At 33.8% G+C, this 14,657-nt stretch overlaps 1 protein-coding gene across 3 annotated transcripts in view; it reads right to left on the bottom strand.

Annotated features, from left to right (window-relative positions):
* Positions 1-14,657, bottom strand: part of Ppp3ca (protein phosphatase 3 catalytic subunit alpha) — a 305,087-nt gene that overhangs the window by 61,533 nt on the left and 228,897 nt on the right. For all 3 annotated transcript variants that reach the window (XM_078021875.1, XM_078021873.1, XM_078021874.1), the window contains exons 4-6: positions 9,120-9,231; positions 7,908-8,053; positions 3,713-3,852 (exon numbers count right to left, since the gene is read on the bottom strand). In XM_078021875.1, the coding sequence (XP_077878001.1) occupies positions 3,713-3,852; positions 7,908-8,053; positions 9,120-9,231 (398 nt within the window). The remainder of the gene's footprint in view (positions 1-3,712; positions 3,853-7,907; positions 8,054-9,119; positions 9,232-14,657) is intronic.

The following is a 14,657-nucleotide window of genomic DNA, read 5'->3' as shown; positions in this document are numbered from 1 at the left end:
GAATAAGTGAGTGGATTATCATAAAGGATGCCCATGAGTGGAAGTGTAGAAATAAGGAAGGGAAGGGGAAGAGAGGATACTGATAAAATTGGGAGCAGAGAGCTCTGGTGTGATTTCAACAGATTACAACTGCCCAAATTTTCAACTTAGAATGGGAGGGAAAGAAGGCAGGATGGTTTAGTTATTGGTGATATTATAAACAAAGTTTTAATAAGACATGATGACTGATTGGTGCTAATTTCAATATAAGAAGAAAAGGCAAATGTACCTGCTAGTCTGTGTAACAGGGAGAATGAAATGCTATTAAAACTAAACAATCAAAACCTCCAAAAAACCAGGAGGCATCTCCATGGGGATTAAGCAAGTGGGAAGTGTATACCCCCTTCAAACAAGTTAAGTCTGCACTAGACAGAAAATTTCAGCAGACAAATAGACATAGGGGATTGGAGCCCAAGAAGATAAAGAGATGAAGGGCAAGACACAGATTAAATAAGCAAACCACGGAGTTTAGAGTTTACAGTGGACCTGGGCAAGTGAGCCAGGTTCCTAGAAGAGAACATGAATAAAAAAAAAAAAGTATAAAGAAGACAAAGAAAGAGGCAGCACGTGCTGCTAAATTAGAGGAAAATAAGTTGTGAGTAGGAAGGAGGAATCCAAGGATTTCAAAATGGAAGGGAATGAAATTAAGCAGCAGAGAAATTAAGCAGCATGTAAAGAGATGGAAATTTGTGATCAAGAGATCAGAAGTGATTAGAGTGAGATGTAATTGCAGCCTTCAATACTAACAGTGTCTGTTAATATGTCCTTCAAGACTCACTGCTTAGAGGAACTGAACTCACTCATTTTGAAGCAGGAAAACTCAAAATAAGAAGCTGACATGATTCATTCAAGGCAGAGCTATAAATTGACAACCTAAGCACCAAATCCTGCCAACAGTTTTCCTTTGTTTATAAGAAAGTGAATACTTTACCTCCTATGTCATCTTCAGTCTAACACTTGGCCTGCTCAAGTAGCTCAATTACCTGCTTGAACATTACAGGCATTTGAGTATGCAAACTCTGTTCTAAGATTATAAAAATAAATGTAGCACGGGGGCAAAGACAGAATTCCCATGGATTTTTTCCTCTCCATCACTTTGCCTGTCTAATAAGTCTCATGGACAGCATTAAAAAATTCCTTCTGATGTATTTTTCTGTATAACTTTTGTTTGAACGTCAATCATAACCAAGACAATATGTTAGATAGCGATAGGGTTGCATGTTAAGTTATATATGCAAACTATACATGAACATGAAAAATAAATCTGGACATGGTGTATGTAAATTACTCCAATTAATTGAACAGGTAATTATTGCTAAGTTTCTCTACTAATTTCATGGCTTGCTTGTGTCCATCTAGATGAACTGTAGAAACCATCACCTTAGAAAAGGCCTCAATATCTTCAAGATGTTGCTAAAGGCAAAAGGACCAAAAAGCTCCAGGAGAACAGGAAAGACATTTTTATCTTTCTAAGACAAAACATAATTTAGACTTTTCTGCAAATAGTTGGAATCTGTGAGCTGCAGATTTAAATACTCAACCTCACAATAATTTTTTTATGGTTAAAATATTAATATCTGAAAGAACCTCCTATGAAATGATTTAATCATTTTGTGGAGAATAAAATCTGAAAACATGCTTAATTCTCAACTTATCTAGTTGATAGATTTTATTCCTCATCTACACACATTTTTGAGTATATGTTCACAAAGTAAAAATACTACACTTTATGTATACTTCAGTATGGGTCTTGGTTCAGAATGATTTATATGGATAGTTAATGCAGAAAACTCATGGCAGTATGCCATAATATGAATTAATGAATAGAATTCTATTAAAATCAAGAGTTTGATACTATGATAATGAAGAACAACTCAGTGGTATCACACAGGTAATTTAAACATCTAGTATGATTGGGGATTTAATACCAGGTTTGGAAAATTGAACACTTGGCTTTTATACTTCAATCATACTTAACTTTTCTCTAGAAATAACATCTTTAATAAAGGATCATTCCTAAATTAACTACTGCAAAGAATCTTCAGGATTTTTTCATAAATATTATACATGTTTCTTCATTTTGTCCAAAATAGCTCCTTAGACTTGGTGCCCAAATTTTCAAAACATAGAGGTGGATTATAACTTTTGGATAAAAAAGTTTAGAATAAACCTCTCTATTACTATGTATAAAAAAAGATTTTTTTAATCCTTCACAGTGTATGATTTTCTACCTACAATCTATAATTTCTCAATCACATCAACAGAAGAATAACAACACTTTTCCCTCATAGTAAAATTATATATATTTATATATAAATATAAATAATGTAAAACAAAATGTTCTACCAGGGAAAAGATTGATCAAAGTTATACAAAGGATATCTGCTTAATTCACAGATAGAAGGTATGCAACTGGATGTGTTTTACAGAATTCTTCCAGCTCTGCAATTACCTTAACTGCCTGCCTGGAATTGAGCCCTAACTTTGGGGAAATGCCAGATTTGGTTTTAGAAAAGAAAGAAAGAAAGTAAAGTGGTGGGGGAGGGAGAGGAGAAGGGGAAAAGGGAAGGGAAAGAGAAGGGGAAGGGGAAGGGAGGGAAGAAGGAAGGAAGGAAGGAAGAAGGGAGGGAGGGAGGTAGAGAAGGAAGAAAGGGAAAGAAAGAAATAGAGGAGGAAGGAGGAGAGAGGCAAGGAGGGAGGAAGAGAGAGGGAGTGAGAGAGAGAGAGGAAGGAAGGAAGGAAGGAAGGAAGGAAGGAAGGAAGGAAGGAAGGAAGGAAAGCAGATGGAAAGAAAGTGTAAGTTAGTTAGTGGGTAGGTAGATAGATATACTCTAGAATTTAAATTCTCAACTTTTCATAACCTGTTTCCTTCTTTAAACTTTCATGTAAGCCACAAATCTAAGACAGGAGATCCTAGTGAAACTGAAGATCAGACAGATACACTAAGCTAAAATTGGGGTGACATGTCAAGAAAACAGTGAGCACATGCAGAAACCCAATTATTTGGTAGATTTCTTTGTAAAGTGTTCTGAAATGTTATGGAATGAATAAATCCCCAGAGATCTGCAAATGTAAAAATATTTTAACTTGGTTATCAAGGTGCTAAAAATAAATTTAATTTATACAGGAAGCTTGACAAACTTAAAAAAATATATGTGTGTGTGTGTGTCTCTCTCTCTCTCTCTCTATATATATATATATATGAATGGCTTAAATGTAATTTAATTAACCAACAGAAAGTTATTTTTTTGATTGAAGTCATGAGAACTGGTAAAAATTTTTAAATGTGATTGCATATTTAATGAAAACTCAAGGTCGGTCATGGAATTTTTTCCCTTGTAGAAGAGTTTTTCTACTTAATCCTACCATCTTCTTCAGCAGCCTCTCCACTCTCACATCACATGATCTTTTCTGCCTTTTCTATTCTTCACAGAAATTGTGTATTTATGTAAGTGTGTATATATATATTTCACATCAATTTATTCACTCATTTATTTATATTTTCATTGTGAGAATGCTAAGAACCTATTTGAGCCAAACTATCAAAGTGAACCTTTCGCTTATCCTGGTTACCTAAAGGAGTTACACAAATGTCATTAATGAGTCCAATGGCTGCTACATTCCAGCATTTTTGAGGCAAACCTGTCCCAACCGGCGAGCCCTGGGTCCTCACCTGTAGAAGTATGAACATCCCCTGACTGTGTTGTGAGTGAAATGTTCCTGAGTCTTCTCATTTCCAAAATCCTCCAGGGGGTCTGACCACAGGATATCACACATGGGTCCATAAGCAGGTGGTTCTTTGAATCGGTCTAACTAAGAAAAATAGAAGACAGAGCAAAATACTAATCTTTGGAAACTTGGAATTCAAAAACCAGAGGAAACCACGTCCACCTGCCTCTCCCCAATAGGTGAACTCCACTGCTCACTTCTCCTCCGCTTTCCTTCTTTCCTTCCCATCTTGCTACTCTTCATCACCAAGTCCGACTCCTTCCTTCTTTCTCCAGATGAGCTTATTTCTTTTTGGTCTTTATCACTATCTTTATCTTTCTCCTGCCTCAGTAGTCCCCAAAGTTTCTTTTTCCCTTTCTCCTCTCCTCTTTTAATTTTTAACTCTCTTTACTTATTTTATTTATCCAAGTGTTTTAGCCACTACCAATTAATGGGACTCCATCTGTGTTTCATTTGTGAAAGGAGAAGCGTTAATTATCTTTGGGCGGTTCCTCCTATTTCCTCCATTAGATTTTTATATCAACAACAGGATTTTGAGAACAGAAGGCTTATGCTTGGAGAGGAGCTACTTGCTATATAACATTATGGATATTAATTAATTAGGGTCCAGCTAGGTGTCTAACAAAAGCACAGTCTTCCATACAACTATGGAAGGGGGAAATAAAAGAAAGGATAAGGAATCAAATCATTCTACAATTTTGGGGTCATTCTTTAGCTTACATTCTAAACATTACAGTTTTACCTGAATCCTTTATATAAAATCCACTTTTCGGTGATAAATGTTTATCAAAGTCATATTTCAATTTAAAAAGGTGCACTTAGGAAGCATGAACAACATAACTGGAAATAACAGCCCACCAACAATCTGATAAGACTGTTACTTGAGTTTATCATAATTTAATTGCAATGAAAAATTGCACAAAAGTATTATGAAAATCCATTAATAATGGATGTACTTCAGAGTCAATACTTGACTATTTGGAAAAATCCAGTAGAGACAGCTGAAATATGAGGCTGACAAGCAGTGGAATTCTCTATTTCACCTGGGACATACAAGATGATGAAGTAATGGTTTTTCTATATTCTGGTGTTTAATATTATCTAAAGAAAATAAGGAAATATTTCACATTTTCAACAACCAATGAAAATATTCAATAAGACACCTCTATATTTCAACCATTATATGAGCCATATTTATTATAAATGTACACTTGTTTGAGAAATTTAAATAACTTATGTCTTTGAAACAATTCATCCAAGAAAAATATTGCTTGTCCATGCAAATACATAATTTCTTACAGAGAAATAAGAATTTATTACTAGAGGTAGAACAGTGGAGGAAGGAAGGTTTTTAGACTAATATGAATTTTCAATCATAGGTTGGGAAAGCAACCCTAATATAGAATTTACTCTGGAAAAATTATAAAGTCAGTCTAGAGGTTCACATCATCTACACTAAAATATGTAAATACAAAATGAAATAAAGTTAAGTGTAGTAAAAACTCTGACATATAGTGAAATGCAAACCTCAAAATCATTTTATGGCAAAGCTTAGAATCTGATGATATATATAAAATTATATAGAATATCTGAAATACGCCAAAAAGTAAATTCTGGGGATTGCAGGTATTTTTTTTTTTAACTATTCAATGTACCATGAAACCTTTAGTGACTGATTTCAAGAGTCCATCAGGTTGTAGAAGAATTTGGCCAACTTCATATATAAAGGAACTTTCTATACACGAACTCCATGATTACCTTTCAACAACATATCTGGATAGCACTTTAAATAGAAAGCAAAGACAGATTGCTCAGAGGACCAGAAGCAAATGTGTAATGGTGTCTTAAAAATTAATCATGTAAAGTACAAAACAGAGGTTTATTTAATGTACCCGTGTTTGATTTTAAAAATAACAATCATGTAATTCCTTTCTCGGAGGAAAGTAAGTCCGGTATAATTTACAATTTATCTACAACACTATTTTAACACCTGCTCACTTGAACCTTAAGGATGCAAATCTCCTGATAGAAAAAAAAATTGTATGCTTTGCTACCCTAAATATAATTTTTCTATAAAAATCAATAAGATTTTTAAAGAATACTGAGTTCCTGGCAGTAGAGATTTATGATATCTAAATATGTTCATGATTTAATAAGTTATTTCCTCAACATCATGAGTTTCATGAAGAAAAATTACTCAAGAAACACAACAAATGAGAATCACGTAGAAATGATTTTTTGTGTGGGTTTTAGAGGTTTGTAGATTATATTTTTACCCATGATTGTATCTTTAACAAAATAGCCCAATAGCCATATCTTTTTTATTTATTCTTTGTGGTGCAGAACTTTAGACAGCTATACATCAGCTGTGTTCAGATAATGAAAGGGCTATATATTGAGTGAATTTTTCACTCATCCTCCCTGTTAGGATACTTGGCAAGTTTCTCATCCAAGTAAGTCCATAGAACTGGATAAAGTCAACTAAAACATAAATGCACATCCCTGAAGCCCATTACAGAACAACTACAGCTATTTATACTCTGACCTATTCCATTTTTCATTCTGTACTTATTGTAGTAACTGACTATAAGGTTACTAACATGCGAAAAGCTTACATGACTCTTTGGTTTCCTTCTCTACTAAACGCTATGGGAAAATACTATTTACTAATTTAATATTAAGGCAATTGATGAAATTAACTGATAAATATTATTCAATATATAGATTTCTGAGATTAAGCACTGAAATTTTCAAACACAGGGAAATGTAAAAAACAATTAGGTGGCAATGATTCCAACAAGTGACACCAAGGGATCTTTGTACAAATACCACTTAAGTAATAATAAGCAAGGGTTGGAATTTGAGTTGTGTCCACTATCAATCTTAAGTAAATCTATATTCAAGCAAAAAATTCTGTACTCATTGAAATTAGGCCCTCACTTGTTTGAGCTACAGTCTACTTATAACACATAAGGCTTAATCAAATAAATATTAAATTACACATATATTCATAACAAAACTCAGCAAATCCCTGATTCAGTTAGAGTAATTTAAAAAAATGTGACCAAATTATTCTGGCAAAAATTACTGGGAAGAGTAATAAAAAAAATTAGAATTATTTTCACGTTTCTTTTCTTCTTTGATATAAGTACAAGGAAAGTTTCTTAGGTCTCTAAAAGTAGAGGGTGGAAGTTTTGACAATAGATACGGTTGTCAAATATTCAGAATTCTTGAAGAGAAATCTTAGTTTAGACTTCCTAAATGGAAGCTTGGTAGTGAACAAAGTCTTCTTATCACATATAAAATGCCATATATATTAGAGTAAACAAATACCTTAAAATAATTCCAGGTAATATTATTTTAAGATAATATAAGAAGATATGTATTGCTTTCTGTCTTTGGGGATTTGGGAATCAAGAAACATGTGTGGAGTTTTTTGATTATTTTTTTCTCATACTGTTATATAATGTTCAAAAGCTAAATAAAGAAATAAAAGAGAGATTCTTATGCTATGTAAAACTATGTTATATTACTACATTTTCTCATGAAATAAACATAGCATACTTCCACATTCAATATAAATAATCTTCCTTTCTGGCTAAAACAATAGTAATAGACAATGCTAAATTAAGTTGTTTTTTTTTTAAAAAAAAAACTTCTTAAAAGTCCATTTTTTTTTCTCATAGCTAGCTCACAATACAATTAACAGAAAATTATCTTTGCCTTTGTTAGTCTGTTACAATATAGTAACAAAGAGTAGAGATGGATACATTTTAAAGGGATACATTTCAAAGGCCAACTTTGTGATATTTTCCCAAAGACAAAGCACCATTTCTAGCCTAATACATCATGAATATCCAATGATTGTTTGAAAAAATCTAAAGGACAATGTTTTATATTTCTAATGATACATGCCACATGGACAGAGAAACCCTGAGGATTTAGAGATGAAAAATCTTCTAGGTACAAATATAACTTCCTTCTAAGAACAAAACTTTAATACAAAGAGGAGACTGATGACTACCTTCAATCATTTTAATTCAAAAAGATAAAATTAGTGATGAATGTAGGGAAAGTGATACCTTTATTTATTACAGAAGCACACAAAAGTATCACATTTGGAAAATAAAAGAACTTACTTTTCTGATGTCGTCTAGAGTGTTGATCTCTGGAGACAAACCGCCATGTACACACAGGAACTGCTGGTTCATCAGGGCAGCCAGGGGAAGGCAGTCGAAGGCATCCATGCAGGCGTCATACACACGCTCCGAGTACTTTATTTTACCTTTCAAACATGGTAAAAAGCAAATGTTTACTCTCATGGTTTCATCATTAGTATCAATGCATTGAAATAGTTTTGTTTCTTTTTAACATTTTCTTGCCAATATGACATGACAAGCATAAAATTACACTTTGCAAAATTTTGAAACAGAATCAAACACAACTTTTAAAGATTTATATGTTAATCTTAATATGGTATTTTATATTTTTAACACTCAAGCATATTTTATAATTTTAAGACTTTTTTATAGCAAAGAAGAGACTTTTTACATATATTCTGGCTAATTATCTGTAGACCTATCACCACAAAAATATACACTTAACTGGAGACCAAAAGAATGATGGCCATAAAACTGGCTGATATTCCTGAATGATTTTATAGAAAAGCCGATGGCAAGAAGTTTTCTAAAGTTGTTCATATCTCACTCACAGCATATTGCCTTTCCCCTATTGATTTGTATCTAATGTTTTGAGAGAAGTCTTCATGCTCCATTGAATACATGAACACATGACAGAAATTGAGGCTTCAGTGGAAAATGGGGAAAATTGAGAGGAAGAAAATGAAATTACATGGTGTACTACATGCTCCTAGTCTTGATATCTAAAGAAGAAAGCCATCTCTTTAATTTTGTAAAGTAGAACAGAGGTTAGTATACATCAGATTCAAAAACAGAGGAACGAGGTTCTTTCTGTCTGACCTCCATCTGCTTTTCTTGAGTGATGTGAGATTTAAGAGTAGAATTACTGTCTCAAACAGTTGTATACTTAACTGGTTTAAAAAGGAAACTTACTTGCCTCTTAAGATCAACTATACCAAATATCAATTTGAATTCTCAAATATACTCAAATATTAATCTGAATATTAATTGAAAAATTTTTAACTTGAAAATAAATTTTGAATTCCTATAACTGTTCAAGCTTAGAAAGAAATGGGCAACAACATGAAACAGTGTCACTTGAAATTTTTGACTGTTAGGCAATGGATCATATTATAATGTGATCTTAGTGATTGATTAAAATGACAATTTACTACATATAGTATTAAAGGAAGAAGCTTAAAGCATACTTACATTCTTGTTTAAATGTGAAATACTCTGTTAGATGTCTACATTCATGATTTCCACGAAGTAAAAACAGTGTTTTGGGGTAAAGAATTTTCAAGGCCCACAAATACAGCACACACTGAGAAAAATAAAAAAATAACATGAACATCAACATTCTTCATTATACTTATTCATTCCATTGCTTACATATCAGGAAGACATGAATCAAATGTATTCTCATGATCAAAGATCCGCAGCCTAGATTTTATTAGGAAGGATACTGACAATCATAACAAACACCCAGCTGGTACAAAGCCAAGATTCACCTGTGCTTGAAATACATGTGCACCAAGGATCACAGGCCACAGGAAACAACAGGGTGAGCAGGTCAACAGAAAGAAACTCATGTGGCCTGTGGGAAGTGAGGGAGGGGTATGTAGAAACACAGGGAAAGAGGAAGAGGCCTAAATCAAAGTACACTAGAAAGAAAATATACTGCCTAACAGTACGAGAAGGATTATGATGACCCAGAAGGTTCCTGTGTGCCTCTTTCCAGTCAGTATCTTCTGAACATGTAATCTAAAATTTGACCTTTAGATTAGTTTTGCCTGTAACAAGTTATCTTAAAGCAAAGCTTTAATCTCTTCATTTTAAATCTTGACTACATTTTTTTTTTTAAACTCAAATACTCTAGAGAAATCACATTTTAGAACCCACATTTTCTTTTGGGCCATCTGTTAAAGATCTTGTTTTGACATTAGCATGTGGCTTTATAACTTTATCACCTCTAGTCGTAATTACTTCTTACTGAAGCACTTTCCTAATTGAGCAAAGAGAGGTACAAAATTGCTCTGCTAAATATTCTTAATCATGTCTGTTTACGGCTTTCCAGTGATGCAATACACATTTAATTTCCCTTATTATTTAATGAATGCACAGTACCTATGGTAGGAAATCAAGAAATGCTGACTCTGTTTCTGCGAATGAAAAGGAAGGAAGGAAGAAGAATAAAGAGAGGGAGGAAAGAAGAAAGGAAAGAGAAAGTAAGAAAGCAAGCAAAAAAAAAAAAAAAAGGATAATAACTCAATTTCCAAATGGTTGGCTTTAAATATTCCAAAAATGAAAGTTCTCTTTTCACATTTCATTTCCTCCTTCTCTGTGGCAAGAATAAAGTGTCTTCCCAAACACTGACTTAAACCACAAATGCAGCAATATGGTAGAAAAAGCATGGCAAATGAAAGGGCAAGGGTGGACTGGGGAGTGGAGTCCTGCCAGCCCTCGCCCTCCACATCTGGTGGACAGAGCTGCCAAGCACAACACTGTCTGGCTAGCAACTGTTTTGCCATTTAAAGTTCCAATATTCTGCACATTAGTTTTTGAAAGAAAAAAATGAAGAAAGAACTACAGTCTCTTGTAAAAGGAAATTATCATAATCAATGAAGATACATAAAAATTAGTTAAATCATGGTTATTTTTGTCCATGTGGTATCAGATGGTAAACTGAACACAATTTTCACTGAGTTAATTGCTCAGGTAGAAACAGCACAATGTTAACTAGCTTTTCTACACAGTGAGATGTAAATGAGTTGTACCAGTCATATCAACTGAACTGAGTCTTTTCATTCTTACCCTTAATTAAACAAATATTTACAATTTAAAGTAGACTGAGTCACTCAATATGAAAGATGAAACATCCTTTATCTTTGGGTTATTTTTCTGTCACAGACATCGCTTTCTCCTAATTCTGTATTTTCTCCAGCAAAGCAATCCTAAGGATATCATTTTCTTCATTAAGTTGTTGCTTTGACAAATAACATTGCAATGGTTTGCTTTTTAATTTATGCTTTTTAATATTATTCTTAAAAAAAACTGCATAGGACAGAAAAGGAAAATGTGAAGGAGGAAACAAGAAGATAAAAAAGAAAACACACAGCTTTAGCTATATATTAATCAGCTCCCTCAACTCATTTATTATCTGAGCTGTGAAATGTTCCAATCAAAAGTGCTCCCCCTCCATCACTGGACAATAATGAATCCAAAGATGTGCATTGTTTGGGACAAGATCCAAACTCATGAAATGTTAAGTGAGCTTCTCTAAGACATCGGTTGCCTGGTCTGACATGCATAGAGAGAAGTACCAGGGGTACCAGGGGAACAGCAATGCCTCATAAGATGAGACAGCCAGAACATTTCTTCCTCATGTCTGTGGCAATCCTCTGTTGTGCTGCTTGCTCATTATTCTCAGGCAGAAACACGGAGCATTGCCTGGCTTGCTGAGGATCATTCTAGTTTATGAGTTCACAGTTAATAAATAGGATAACTTTTCACCCTTAAATATGCTTGAGACCTGGGTTAGGATCTGAATGTAAGTGGAACAGGCTGGGCCAGCTTTTGCTGCAAAGCCCAAAGCACTGTATCCCATAAGGCATAGAAAGAGAGTCTAATGAATGACAGGGAAGGAAACAGCTGTGTGTGCCTCTGTTTGCAATTCTGAATTTTTCCCTGTGTTCTCAGAGAAACACACTCAGCCGGTGGACCTATATATACACATATGCTTGATCAAAGAGATTAGGTGGTGTAATGCAATCATCAAAAAGAGGAATATTTGATGTAAGGCAAATTATTACTCAAAACAAAATTACCTCTTTCATCACTACTCAAAAGCTTGCTTGTTTGGGGGCTAACTTTGTGGGAAATGATTTCTAATCTTGGCAAAGAGAGAAAATTGGGGAGGCAGGGGGAGAGCACATAAAATGAGCTATATGTGCTCCTCAGAGTATATTATCTCCATCCAGTCTGTAAATACACCAAACAGAAACTACTAGAAATTCGAACCTACCCTTCAAAGCTGATTTGGTAAAAATTAAATTAAGTGGTCCTTTTTACTCAAAAGACAGCCAAACAATGACTGCAGTGTAGCCCTACATTATTGAGATGAATCAAGAACCTTTTGAAACCTGTAAGGATAACACACCCTGTAAAACTAAGCTCTTATTTTAGGATTTTTCTTAAACCAACAATACCATTCTCATAGAGAATATCTTCTATTTAATGCTTTGCCCTTCAGATTATATATGTGTGAATGTTAGTACATTCATGGGTAAGTGCAACAATGTGTATCCCTTTCTGCATTACTGATGTGTGCATTTTTTGTGTTACACTGTGGTACATCCGGTGAATATGTTATGACCAGGGTGTAGGATAGTAGAAAGAGGACAAGTTTTGAATCCTAGCATTGGCATTTACCTTGTGTGTGGCCCTTTCTAAACCTCAGTTGAGACACTTCTGAAAGGAGTTTAGGCATTTACATGTAACTTTCAAAACTTGAGGAATAAATGAGATAATTTACACCATGAAAACAGCAGCATTTATAGCCTGTGAACAGTGTCAGCTTCCTTAATCCACAATAAATATCCCTGAAGTATTTTTGGTAAGTATACTTTATATAAATGTCTGTTCTATTTTAATATGATGTTGATATCATTGCACCATTCTCAAGTGCCCTAAAAAGTCACATCTAATCAACAAGGATCATTTTACTTTGATACATTTTGTCATTTTGTGTGTATGTAGCAAGTCCCTTGGGCTGTACTCTCAGACCCTTGGAGTTTAATTAAAGAAGTGTTTGATGATGGAGGCTCTGGTATATGCATCTCAGAACTTTTAAATGTCCTGATTTCTCCATTTGATATGTCACTAACATTTGTTTGATCTCTTGATCTTTTGTTTGAATATTAAAAGAAATGCACCTATACAAAATATTGCAAATACTTTTGTGATTCAAATATCTATATTAACTATAGACTAATCTACTGAGGAAACAAGTTAATAATTATTGCTTTTTTTTCAAATTAAAAAACAAACACAGAACAGAGCTAAAAAAAAAAGCTTTAATTAAGAAAAGCTTAGGACATTTCAAGTGGTTTGAGGCAAGAGATTCAGAACCCTACATTTTTCAATTAAAAAAAAAAGTCAAAGGTAAATAAAGATCCATGAAAGTTAAGAAATATTAAAATCCAAAGACAGTTGATGAGATAAGAAAGTCCAGTTGTGCTGTTTTTCAAGCAACACAAGATTTAGTGCTTTTTCTTTATTACCAATTTAGTAAGAAACTTTATTGTAAGTTTTATATTTAAAAAAGATACAAACTGAGGTGTTAAAATCCACAAATATTATGATAATAAAATTTTTTTTTTCAGCCAGGCACCATGGCACACACCTGTAGACACTTGGGAGGCTAAGGCAGGAGAATTCAATGTTCCAGGCCAGCCTGGACAACTTAGCAAGACCCTGTCTCAAAATAAAAAATAAAACAGGCTGGGGCTATAGTTCAGTGCTAGAGCAGCCCTAGGTTTAATCCATAGTAAAGAAAAACAGAAGTTCCAGCATAGTACTCTATTATTTGACTGATAAAAATAGTCACTATTAAGAGAAAAGTGTTAGGATTTCCTCACTTAGAAGGTGAGCTTTGAAATATGGGGACCACCTATTTCATTTATCTTTGGAATCTTTCTTAGAAGCAATATAAATATTAAATTAGTAAGATTACTTTAAGAACTACTAAAATCCTTTTATTATTTTACTATTTACTTATATTCTATGAAGCCCTATTTGAAGGGGAATGGCAGAAACCTTAATCTCTCCTTGCTCTTTTGTGTGTCTCACTGTTTCCCTCAAACCTGGAATCACCAGTGGTCATATCAGCAAATTCCCATCCATCAGAAACAAGTTGAGGTATATGTGCCACTTTAGGGAAACATCCTTAAACAAGACTGAAAACCCTTCTCGTATTTTCTTTTTATTCTTGCTGAATGTACTGTAGAGACAGAAGAATTGAAGCTACTCTAGCTGTCTTCGGTCATAGAGGTTTACTTTGAAATGAGGCCATGCACATCAGGGAAACAAGGCAGAGGGGATAGCACAAGTCCTGGTGCGTCCATATGGGCTTCTCCTAGAGAAATAGACTTCTATATTGTTCAAATGACCATTAGGTGGGGGCTTTGTTTTGTTTTTGTTGTTGTCTCTCCTTGAAGATATTTACCTTAATGTGAGATAAAAGTTTTACAAAATTTGTACTCAATCACCCTTCCCTGCTGGTTATGTTGATCAAGTAGCCCAAGAACATGACCAAGACTTACGAGGTTAACCTAGGTCTTCTCTGTACTTTGCTCACCTCAATCTCCCTGCCAGCTAAAATCTTACTTGTTCTCTGATTCAGTTCCTCAGTGAGCTACATTCCCATTATTCTCTCATTTTTCTATATCCTAACAACACTTATTTTCTGTTCCTCCTTTATCATAAAATTTTTAATAAACCATTCAAATAACTGAACCATGAATGATGACCTATTCTAGGCTTTGGATTCTATATAGATTTTTGTACGTACATATTCCTGTATATATTTATGTTTATAGAGATCAAGGATATATGCCACATTTCTCTGTATTCTTCTTAGTTCCAATACCATGTATGAATTTTTTACATATGTACATATATGTGTGTCTATACATATATATTTATACACCTAATGGTGATGGATATAAAGAGAATTAATGACTTTAGGTT

This window comes from Ictidomys tridecemlineatus, chromosome 9 (assembly GCF_052094955.1).
Source record: "Ictidomys tridecemlineatus isolate mIctTri1 chromosome 9, mIctTri1.hap1, whole genome shotgun sequence".
NCBI lineage: Eukaryota > Metazoa > Chordata > Mammalia > Rodentia > Sciuridae > Ictidomys > Ictidomys tridecemlineatus.
This window is presented reverse-complemented; position numbering and strand designations above follow the sequence as displayed.